At 35.5% G+C, this 11,757-nt stretch overlaps 1 protein-coding gene and 2 long non-coding RNA genes across 3 annotated transcripts; 2 read left to right on the top strand and 1 right to left on the bottom strand.

The window, feature by feature from the left end:
• Nucleotides 1-1,329: 1,329 nt before the first annotated feature.
• LOC118682612 (uncharacterized) lies at nt 1,330-2,349 on the bottom strand. The gene is made up of 3 exons (XR_004978430.2): nt 2,049-2,349; nt 1,557-1,676; nt 1,330-1,467 (listed from the first exon to the last, which is right to left on the bottom strand). It is a non-coding gene; the product is annotated as an uncharacterized lncRNA (long non-coding RNA).
• LOC118682610 (uncharacterized) lies at nt 1,330-9,792 on the top strand. Its single transcript, XR_011396675.1, has 3 exons — nt 1,330-1,469; nt 1,534-1,648; nt 9,259-9,792. It is a non-coding gene; the product is annotated as an uncharacterized lncRNA (long non-coding RNA).
• On the top strand, nt 3,710-4,512 carry LOC106620196 (cytochrome c oxidase subunit 4 isoform 1, mitochondrial). The gene is made up of 2 exons (XM_014238614.3): nt 3,710-3,820; nt 3,887-4,512. Exon 2 carries the CDS (start codon nt 3,902-3,904, stop codon nt 4,424-4,426), a length of 525 nt encoding a protein of 174 aa, XP_014094089.2. The 5' UTR covers nt 3,710-3,820; nt 3,887-3,901; the 3' UTR covers nt 4,427-4,512.
• Nucleotides 9,793-11,757: the final 1,965 nt, after the last annotated feature.

The raw sequence follows: 11,757 nt of genomic DNA on the forward strand, positions 1-11,757 counted from the left end.
GGTTTCGAAGGGGTAGTAGTCGCTGGGGGCCAAATCTGGTGAATACGGTGGATGCTAAAGTAATTCGTATTTTAATTCGTTGAATTTTGTCATTGTTAAAACACTTTTGTGAGCAGGTGCATTGTCTTGATGAAAAATTATTTTTTGTGCTGCAACCCAGGGCTTTTCGCACGAATTTTTTCATCCAGTTGATCCAAACGGCTGCAATAATCAATCAATAAAATTCCTTTTGTATCCCAAAAAACTGACGCCATAACCTTCTTTGCTGATTGTTGTGACTTCCCCTGCTTTGGAGCTGAACAACCAGCTTCAGTACACTGTAAACGTTCTTGTTTCAATTCAGAATCATGGAGGTAGATCCAAGTCTCATCCATAGTTATAAAACGACGCAAGAAATCGGTTTTATTCTGCTTAAAATGCTGAGAAATTTGTATTTGATCCAGTGTTTGTTGAATTGTTTTCATATGAATTGCTTTTTCATATGTAATTCTGCCTATGGCATTAGCAATTTCACGCTTAGTCAAACTTGGATCTTCACTAACAATATTGTGAATTTGCTCAATGATTTCTGGTGTGGTTGCGGTTTTTGGTCGTCCTTCGCGCGGATCGTCTTCAAACCTAGTACGAACACATTTAAATTCACCAGCCCAAAATTCAACGGTGCGTTTTGAAGGAGAGCTTCTCATACACTTATAACAATTATTCATCAATTTCCTTTGCTTTTAAACCTATCAAAACAAATAATCTAATCACTGTGCGATATTCAATATTAAAAAATAATATGTTAAAAAAATACTCTGACCTGTCAACCTCAAACGGCTTGTAAAAATAAATAATTGACAGAATGTACCAACTCACGACAGATGTACCAACTTGAAAAAAAAAATATTGTCAAAATAACCTAAGAATTACATTCGCTTCGATTATTAAGGCATTTTCTACCAAAAATATATTTTAGGTTTTACATTTTTAACTGTTGAGATTTCATCTTAGGGATTTCATAGTACGTAGATGGCATTGATTTTATGAAACTTTTTTATACTAAATTATGTAATATACAAATATGTGTATGTGCAATAACTTTTGTTGGCCTCACTGTTTATATGGCCATACATATACAAGTATGTTTATTACCCTGAGCGTAGAGTTTTATTAAACCGCAACAGAGAACTTTTTATATTTTCATATTAATTCTTCATTTCCATGGCTACCGGTTGTCAGTTGTCAATTGTGACTGTACTAAATCGTATATCACGGTTCACTCAACTGTGGTTGACTGTTTTATTATTATACAAGTGAAACAAATACAAATAAAAACTCAATTGTGCCCTGCAGCCAAAGGCCCGTTGTAAAGTATTTTACACCCAGGGAATATGAAACGTACCTCCGACTAGTCAGTCATCGTATTCTTACGCAAGGGTCATGTATACTATGATAATATCCTACGAGATATTAACTGATAAATTTCTGTAAGTAAAAATATAAAAAAAATATATTAATTGTATACTAGTTAAACATAAACATATTTTTCAGTTGTAGACTAAAGCCGGACTAACCTAAATGTGTACCGTAAAAAGGGGAAGGCACAATAGACCACACTCTTATGCATTCTGTGGAGTGCCACAGGAGTTCAAGCAATAAGTAAAAGGTAAGAAATGGGTTATGTTGTCCATACTCTAGAAAATTTAAGTCTTGTGAAATACATAATATATATATTATTCAATGTAAAAGTTGTTGCTATAAAATAACTCTCTTTATATCTGTATAATCTACTTTAATGTCAACTGGACCTTCAAGATCAGTCAAATCAAATCAAATTTTGACTATTTAATTGGTCTTATATCTAGTATTCCAAAAAACTGCTAACATCATTGTGGACAAAACAAACAGCAAGGAGACTGTAATAGTCAACAGTTACAAACTTACTTACCAAACTGTCTGTTATTTAGTTATGTCAAACTAGGATAACAAAATGAAATCTTGGAAAAAAAAGCTGTCTTGGTGAAATTATATTGAATAGCAAATGTTTTTAAGAAATCAATACCTACATAAATGGTCAACTTGCTGCAAAACTTCCTAATGCGATGTGAAAGCATCAACAAAGTTATTGAGTTGAATTGAAGCAACAGAGTATGCGGATACTTTATTAATATGGTATAGACGCTATCTTCAATGCTGGCAAGTTTTGTTTTGCATATTTTAGATCAGTTTTTATAAATGCTTGAAATGACAAATATAAATACAAATTTATTTTTTTCTTGTATTTTTAAAACATACGACTTTAAGTCAATTATAGTAATTAATAGAAAGCAAAAATAAATGGTTAAAGCAACGTTTTTTAACGCGAAAAAAAAGAATTTCTTTACTAAAAAAGCATCATAACACTATTGCGCATGCGTCAGAAGACATGTCGACGCAGGGTTGCATCACAAGTGCTGCCCGTTTGTTTGTGCATTTAGTATAGTTTGTTCGATTCGCTGGAGAGTACCGCTTGGCGAATTGAAGACAACTTATTTTACAACTGATTATAACAGCAAATATTACAATTAATGTTTATTAAAGAAGCTTCACTTGAGAGAAACCATAGTTAACTGATTATAGGTTATTTTGTCATTACCTCACCTACAACTTAATTCATAGAACTTTTAAAATTATAGCTATTTCAGACAATTAAAATAACTTATATTATGGGTCAGAGACTCACTTAGTTTTGCTTCGTCACCGTGTAATTTATATCAAAATCAAACTGATTAACTGAAGTGATACATATGTGATATAAGTTCAACCAAAGAAGCCAAATTGAACATATTGGATATATCAACCTGAGGATCGGATCATTACAAGTATATTAGAGACATGAGATTTAGACCACGCTCTATACCAACTTCATTCTTATTCAGTGCCAAATCGCATCACTGTATCGGGTACATTGAAGATAGATGAAGGTTTGGAGGAGGAAGGTTGCAATAACTTTCCCTTTACACAAATCAAAAAGAACATGTTTCCATGTAATTTTATAAATACAACTCACAAACTGGCCGACATATTCGACATAAATCTGAGAACATCTCGTAAATTACAAATTTAATGTATGGAAACTGGGGTTAAGCGTTTCGATTTCAATCTTACCGGTTCACTTTATTTTGCAAAGATATTTACACATTGAATGATAGGAAAAGGAAACCGGTAGTTTTAATTTCTTTTATTAGGATTATAAGAGCTAGGGGTAGCATTGACCCGATTTTATCCACTTGAGGCACATGGGCACACTATTATTAAGATTCTATCCGAGTTTCAATACTAAATCTCACATACTGATTCATATTGTCGCTAAAAAGTCAGCTCTAAGCACTGGGCTCCGCATGTTCGTTACCTGGGAGCTTGTAAAGTTATGGTCAGATTTCGACAATTTTTAGCCATGAGCTGGTACTATTCGTAAAAGTGTAGTTCCGATAACTTAATCTCGATTTATATACTTTAAAATAAATGAATCAGTTGGAATTTTAAACTGTTTTATTTTTTATATTTATTCGAATGTTGGGTAAATGTTACACACTAAATTGATAGAGATATCGACTGAGATATCGAATTTCCCATAAAAGTGGGCTATGGTGCACGTAATAATTATCTGAAGTACTATTGCAAGTAAAATACATAAGTATTTTATTTAAACAATTTTCATGATTTTTTACTGAATGAAAAAAGTGTACATCTATCATTCCTGACTTATTTTGTCAAACAAAAAAAAAATTCCATATACATATTTTCAGTCGTTTAAAGAATAAATAGTAAATATATAGTAATCCAAACATCTGTAAAGGTAAATAATATAAATTCTAGGGATATGTCAATTTATATTAAAAAATGCTTTCTCCTCATCAATCAGAAAGCACATAAAAGGATGCAGTCCGCACGGCATCCCCTTGTACGTCTTGCGGGTCGATTTGGTATACGCTTAACTCATAGCGATCAAGTGATGGAACGTATTGGGAAGCGTGAAATTGTCGGCTATGGCTGGAATGGCTCGCCTTGCTATCATGACCGGTTAGATTACCCGATGCCAGCAGTGCGCTTTCGAGAACCTGATCCTGAGATATGTGCGTTGCGCGAGAAAGAAACAGGTGACTGGCGGAAGTTATCCATAGACGAAAAGAAGCAGCTTTATCGTTACAGCTTCCGGAAAACATTTGCTGAAATGAAAGCACCTACCTCTGATTGGAAGTTTTCTCTAGGCGTAGCTTTGATTGCAGTTTCGATTGGTATATGGCTATCACAATCTTATGCTCATGGTATTTATCCAGAATATCCTGAAACTTTCGAAGAAAAACGTCGCAGTGCACAATTAAAGAGAATGATTGCTCTAGAAGTTAATCCCGTCACTGGATTAGCTTCCAAATGGGATTACGAAAAGGACCGCTGGAAGTAAATTGTTTTATTGCTTACCATGTTATGGATCGATTAGAGCATGTTTTCACCTACGAATCTCACATTAAAAACTTTATATCAAATAAATTATGTTTTATTTATTTATTAGTTTTGAAACATAAACAGCGTAAGTCGTTTGCTCTTAAAACTTTTACAATATACATATAAATTTATCTAATTAGCTAATTAAGAAAAAAGATTCGACAGAACTAACTGCACATATAAATTGGCAAATTCTTTTCTCTCTAATGATCTTCGTGGTATGGAAAAATAAATAATGAAGTTGGCAGAAATATTGTGGTAATTCAAATAAAGTAAATGTAATCGAATCGAATGTTCCTAACCATATAACCTAAAATTCGAAAATGTTTAAAATCAAATTTTTAATCGGATTTTAACAAGGGGCCCAGTTTAGTTTCACATCCTTTTTTTAATATCGATGTTCATAGTCTGCCTTTGGAATTTATGAGTGGATTCTGTGGTTCCATTAATGCATGAAATAAAAATATAATATATTATATATATAATATATTATATATATAATATATTATATTAGATCCAGAACTCGCTGGAGAACAATGAGGTTGCGATATGTGCTTTCCTAGACATTGAAGGTGCTTTTAATAACGCGTCCCACGCAAGCGTGATCAGAGCACTGGAGAAAAGGAACGTGGGAGCTCCTTTATGCAGATGGATTAAGGCCGTACTGCATACTAGGATTGCAGAAACTACGGTGGGGGAGAGCAAGATACGTCTTGGTACTACGAGAGGCTGCCTTTTTTTTATAGTAGGGGGAAGCATCGAAAGCCGAAGTGCGGAACTTTAATCCGCTAAACCTAACCTACTCCCAACCCAAATCTCTCCTACGGAACCACTGGACAAAGCATTACTTCATGGGAGAGAAGAAGACATTTAATCTCCTCTACGGTACGGACTAACTGACTCCTAATCTGTTGTAAGTGTCTCAATCTGGTCATTATCACAGCTGACGCTTCGCTGACTGCTTTCCATTTAATAGAGGACTCACACATAAGTGCTGTCAAATTTTCCACAGAGAAACTACCGCCAAGTGTGGTTTTCAGATTTTCTCTTATACTTGAGAGCCGAGGGCAATGGTAAAAAACATGTTCAGAGTCTTCAATACACTCTGTACACGTCGGACAGTACGGACTGTAGTCATGACGAAATTTGTAAAGGTAGCTTCTAAAGCACCCATGTCCACTTAGCATTTGGGTCAGGTGGAAATCCAGGTCCCCATGCTGTCTATCTATCCACGGTCTGATGTCTGGTATCAGTCTGTGAGTCCACCGTCCTTTGGATGAGGTTTGCCACCGTTGCTGCCACAGCGTAATGCTCTTGGTTCTTTCCTCTCTTTTTGTTGCTGTAGAGGGTTCCGATAGCTGGTATAAGCGCGCGAATTCATTTCCCTGGATGTCAATGGGCAGCATACTGGCTAATACTTCCGCAAGAGAGGAAGAGAGGCTGCCCTCAGGGTGGGGTATTGTCACCCCTTCTATGGAGCCTCGTAGTAGATGAACTCCTTGAGTTGCTGACGAACAATGGAATTCGGTGCCAGGGGTATGCCGACGACATTGTCATAATGACAAGAGGGAAATTTGAGAACACTCTCTACGTCATCGTCCAAAGGGGCCTAAGCCTAGCAAAGGGATGGTACGATACGGTAGGGTTGAGCATTAACCCGTTAAAAACAACCGTCATCCCTTTCACAAAAAGGAGATCTCTTCCGGGCCTTAGAATACTATCCCTTGGGGGCAGAGAACTAGAAGTGTCTAGGGAATACTTAGGTCTCACACTGGACTCCACCTTACGGTGGAATAGGCACGTGGAGCTGACGCTATACAAAGCCACTCATGGTGTGCAGACGTCTGGCCGGCAAATCCTGAGATTGCAAGCCTAGTATCATCATGCGCGCCTGCCCCACCGCAGCACTTGAGGTCATGCTAGAGCTCCCACCGCTCCATTTAGTTATCAACCAGACTGCGAAGCATACCAGGAAAAGGGAGGCAGCACTATTCAGTGGTACACTGACGGCTCGAAAATACCAGAAGGAATTTGAGCTGCGGGACCGCATACCAAGCTTTCTATTCCCATGGGTTGTTTTCCGAGCATTTTTCAGGCAGAAGTATTTGCCATAAGTCAATGTGTAGTAACAAATCTCCAACGCAACTACCGTAATAAGAGTATCGCAAAAAGCAGGCGCTAAAAGCGATATCGGCCTACGAGATTCGATCGCTATTAGTGGAGGAGTGCATAGATAAACTCCGACTCCTTGTCGCGCTCTACACTGGGCACTGTAGGCTCAAGAAACACCTGTCAAACATGGGCATAGCTTCTTGTGGCAACTGCCGATTCTGCGACATGGGGCTGGAAACACCAGAACACCTGATTCTAGATTGCACCGCAATTTGTAAACGCAGGCTCAAGGCCCTCGGTTCCATTTATGTGAACAGGGATCACATTGCCTCAATAGCACCCAGGAAGTTGTTGGAGTTTTTCAGGGTGCTGGGACTTTTGGAATGCATGTGATGGAGGAGAGGGCACAATAGACCCTATTCATATTCTATTCTATTCTACATATATTATGTATGAATGTACTTACATATATGTTTGTACAACTGATAAATGTTCACAGTCTCCCAAAGTGGTTTAGCATAAGTGCATACATAAAAACATACAAATTTACCCACTAGCGAAACATCAAATAGACAGAATACGTGACACTTATCAAATAATGAACCATTTCCTAATGGTAATGAATGAATAGGAATAAGGCTTTTGCAATATAATCCAACTGTAAATTTGTGTGTCCATGTTTTGAGAGTTAATTCTTAAAACTGACATCTGACATCAAACTGTAAGAACTCGAATTACTTGTATGAGGAAAAAGATAGATGAAAAAAAGTCTAACTTGTGTGGGAAGTAGTTTATAACCAGTTGCTTTGACTACAGGATATGAATATAATTCTCACGTTTTTCACGAAATTATTTGTTTACTATGACCTACTGATTTAGTTTATACACTAAAAAAAATGCAGATAACAACGGCAAAAATAATCACAACAAAAGAATAGGTAAACAACATTAAGCACAATAAACTAATTGATTAACACAACTGGAAGATAGTTGAAATGAGTGCACAGATACTTCGCGCTATCACTATCGTGTGCTTTTGAATGTGCGCCTTAAAGCATTTTTCGATAAGGAATTTAGATTACATGCAAATATTCAGAGAAACATTTTTAGTATTTCAAGTACAGACAAATATGTATGTACATATTCAGTAGTGAAAAGTTTTACGATTTCTTAGAGCATTTGTTCAAAACTTTTTGAATAAATAATTTGTTGAAGATTTTTTCGAAATTCGATTTTAATGAAATAAAAATTAATTTTTATGGCAACCTTTATAAAGCGCAATGAACAGTTTGGAAAATAATTTCCTAGATTGCAATAGAGAATTAGAAATTATTCCCAAGTATTTGAAACCCCATCTACATCGAAAAAAGCTTGGAGATCACTTGATTCCTTGGGAGTTTCAAAAATCAAATTAGAAAAAAAATTGTGTATTTTATTTGAATTAAATGATTGAGTTTAACTTATCCGTTTTCTATTTTATACTCTCGCAACATGTTGCACAGAGTGCAATAGTTTTTTCTCACCTAAAACTAATCGACACAGATATAGAGAATATGAACGTCAGTGGTGAAATGAGTACAGCAGAAATGAAAACATTGCCACGCCCACAAAATTCCGATATTCGGAAAACTGTGAAATAATATAACTAAGTCACAAATTAAGCTACAAAACTTAGGCTTAGAAAGACGGCGTAGCCTCACCTGTAAAAATTTACTCTATATATTTCACAACACTACTAACGCTATATTAATCAAACTTATTGGGAAAAGCTCTTTCTCGTTGTTGGTTATACAGTGATTGGTGAAATCGGATAATATCCGCGCTCATCCTTTCATACAAAGGTTATGCTGAAAACTAGTAGAAGTGTAACTAGTTTTAAATTTCATTACATTTTTTCACTTTCATTATATATAGAAATAGATAAATAACATTGTGGGAAATTATGTTTTAAAGCCTAATTTATTTTAATGCAATCTAAAAAACTGATTTTGCGTTTCCGGTTGTCTTTATACCATTCTTTTTATACCCTGAACATAGTATATTAAGTTTGCCACGAAGTTTGTAACACCCAGAAGGAAATGCGGGAGACCCTATAAAATATATACATAAATGATCAGCATGATGAGCTGATGTGATTTAGCCATGTCCGTCTGTCTGTCGATCTGAAATTTTGCACCTGTCGTTTTCTCACTAATAAGCTGCATTTGGCGGAACGGCCGATATCGGACCACTACAGCATATAGCTGCCATACAAACTGAACAATCGGAATCAAGTTCTTGTATAGAAAACTCTTTCATTTGACGAGGTATCTTCACGAAATTAGGCAAGGATTAGGTGCAACCGAACTTAACATTTTTTCTTGTTTAATGTAAAGTTTTGCACCAACGTGAAAATGTTTCTCCACCTTTGATCCTTGCAAATTGAGAGAGTATCAAAATCAAATAAGCTACCCAATTAAACTATTATTCTCAATAATTAAATAACGAATGTTTATCACATTTCGAACTTATATGAGCAAAAAGTATAATACAATATAAACAATATAGGATCAGAAATACATTTATTAGTAACAATTCGACTGGTGGGCTACTTAATGGAATTATTTGGGGTTATAAGGGTTAAGTGAACACACTTCATATGCCTATTTTCCATATAAATAATTAACTATTTGCTTTCAGCGTCATCACGTACGAGTTTTCGAAATGAAAACTGATGATACAAGATCTAAACACGCCCCAGTAGCAAAGGCGCAGAGGCGCCTTACCAGTACGGACTAACATGTTTCCCTGCATGGTTCAGTATTGATAAATACTTATTGAAACAGATTCATATATATTGGCGGATACGAACCCATCCATGGAATTTACTCAACTTTTATATCAGCAAAGTATCATCATTAAACAGTACAATTTCACACCTGCCTGTGAATCAACTTAGCAAACCGCTTCTCATCATGCATACAGTGGCTCACAGCTTATTCATGCAAATTAAACTTATAAGTTAATATTGCCACAACATGGAAAATAATGACAATTAAAAAAAAGATACGTGTGGCACTCGGGGACTGCCACGGTAAAGCTATTGCATAGCATTTTTTTATCAACTTATGCAATTATAATTATGTATTTATATTTTATGCAGAATTATTTTTTTTTGATATTAATTCAAGTTACATTTTTTGAGCGTGGTGGTGATTTTTTTCTTGAATAAATGAGAAGTTAATATTGTTTAAAATATTTTTATTATCTTACAATACATGTAGGTTATTCAGGAATTTTTATTACTGAAACTATAGGTTTATGGTAACTGAAATAAGAAACATCAGTTTGAGGCTTGATATTCTCTAAATATCTGGAAAATACAGCGTCAATTGTATTCCCATATTTTGTTGTGGATTCTTGTGGAATGATAATATTTCAAATTCAATTTTTCGAATGAAAAGTTGACAACTGTTCTGATTTTTTATCAGCGAAGTTGATGTTGAAATCGCCAGCCAAGATAAGTTAAATTTATTACATATACATTGTGATCGTATTAGGTTTATTTCTGTTACGGAATTTCTTGATTCGGTCGCCGCTCAAGCAAAGTAAAATACGTAGAAGTACAGTCTTACATCTACAAAGGCATGAAATGCAGCGGTTTCGCAGGAACTTTGTTCACAGCTTATTTCGTGCTCGCACTTGTCCATATTGTAGCGAAAGCCAGTTACGTGGGTAACGGTAGAAGGCATTTCTAATACTTAAAGCTTTGAAACTAGTTGTAGTGTGTTTTTGTGTGGCGCGTTATCAGAAAATCATTTTGTGCTGAAACTGTTCATCGGGTACTACGTGCGCTTGACTTCAAGGGCCGAGTAGCCCGAAAGAAGCCATTCATTAGCAAAAAATACCAACTAAGCCGAGTTGCCTTTGCCAGGGAGCAGAAAACCAAGGATTTTAACTTCTGGAATAGAGTAATTTTTGCTGACGAGTCAAAATTCAACCTTTGCGGCTAAGATGGAATAGCTTGCGTGTGGCGGAAACCCAATACTGAGCTTCAGAGATGTAACATCAGGCTAACTGTTAAACATGGTGGGGGCAGTGTTTGGTATGGGCATGTATGTATGTCTATAGCCGGCGTTGGTAATTTGAATTGTCCACATCTAATGAATCCACCGGCCCAGTCGCCCGACATGAACCCGATCGAGAATTTATGGTTTTTATTGGAAAATAACAACCGTAGACACCGCTGTATTAAAAGCTAGCGAATATCACAATAATCATTAAATATTTTTAGTAATAAGTGCACTGCATGAAATAAGCTGTGATATAAACTTGTTTATGTTTCTATTTTTTTGTTTATAAGTTGTTAATAACAACTATGAGTCTGAGTTATTTCGATATGTGGTTTTGTAGTGAATACATAACATTTCAAATTGTATAATTGCACTTACTTCATGTAAGCTGTGAGCCACTGTATGTAGATATGCATATGTAGATCTGATAATGTGCAATATATATATAGGAAATAAGTATATCTTGAAAGCAAATAATAAAATGAATAAACTGGAATTACGCAGTGGAGGTGAGTTAACCAAAACACACACTTTAAATCTAGAACCACAACGCAAACTCCGTCACGTACACCTTTACATGGCTGTTTTGTAACGCAATAACTTAAACCTAGTCAGTTGAGTCAGAGAGTGATAACAAACCAAAACGCTAAATTTACTCTTTTATCTGGGTCTGATAGGTGTATCTTTTGGTAATTACTTAAGGCACTAACACTTCAGAGGAGAGCACCTTCGTTCTCATTTTGCTGTTTTGTATTTTCATGTTTTATTATTATTCGGTTACTCGTCTTTTCTAAGTATCTGTTCATATCATTATCATTATCCGCTACCGAGACCAAATTTTCTGGCTTTATCTCAATTAATGGTTTGCTCTATATTCTCCTTCATGATCGGAATACACACTAAGCCAATTTGGTATTGGAAACTGTTAAGTCTATCCAGAACTTTGTTAACGGTACATACCGCTCTGGAAAGTCCTAACGCACGTGCTATTAAAATTAATATATTTATTGTTACTTTTAATTGAATAGATCAATTTTTTGTTAACGATCCCGTAATATTTCTTCGACTCTAGTTAGTTTTAAAGGAAATCATTAAAATGACTAATGCCCTTATTACGGTATTCAAC

Source organism: Bactrocera oleae, chromosome 5, assembly GCF_042242935.1.
Source record: "Bactrocera oleae isolate idBacOlea1 chromosome 5, idBacOlea1, whole genome shotgun sequence".
Taxonomy (NCBI): Eukaryota; Metazoa; Arthropoda; class Insecta; order Diptera; family Tephritidae; genus Bactrocera; species Bactrocera oleae.

What these genes read in the sequence shown, in the direction of transcription:
- LOC106620196 (XM_014238614.3), top strand. Translation starts at nt 3,902, where the DNA reads ATGCAGTCCGCACGGCATCCCCTTGTACGTCTTGCGGGTCGATTTGGT.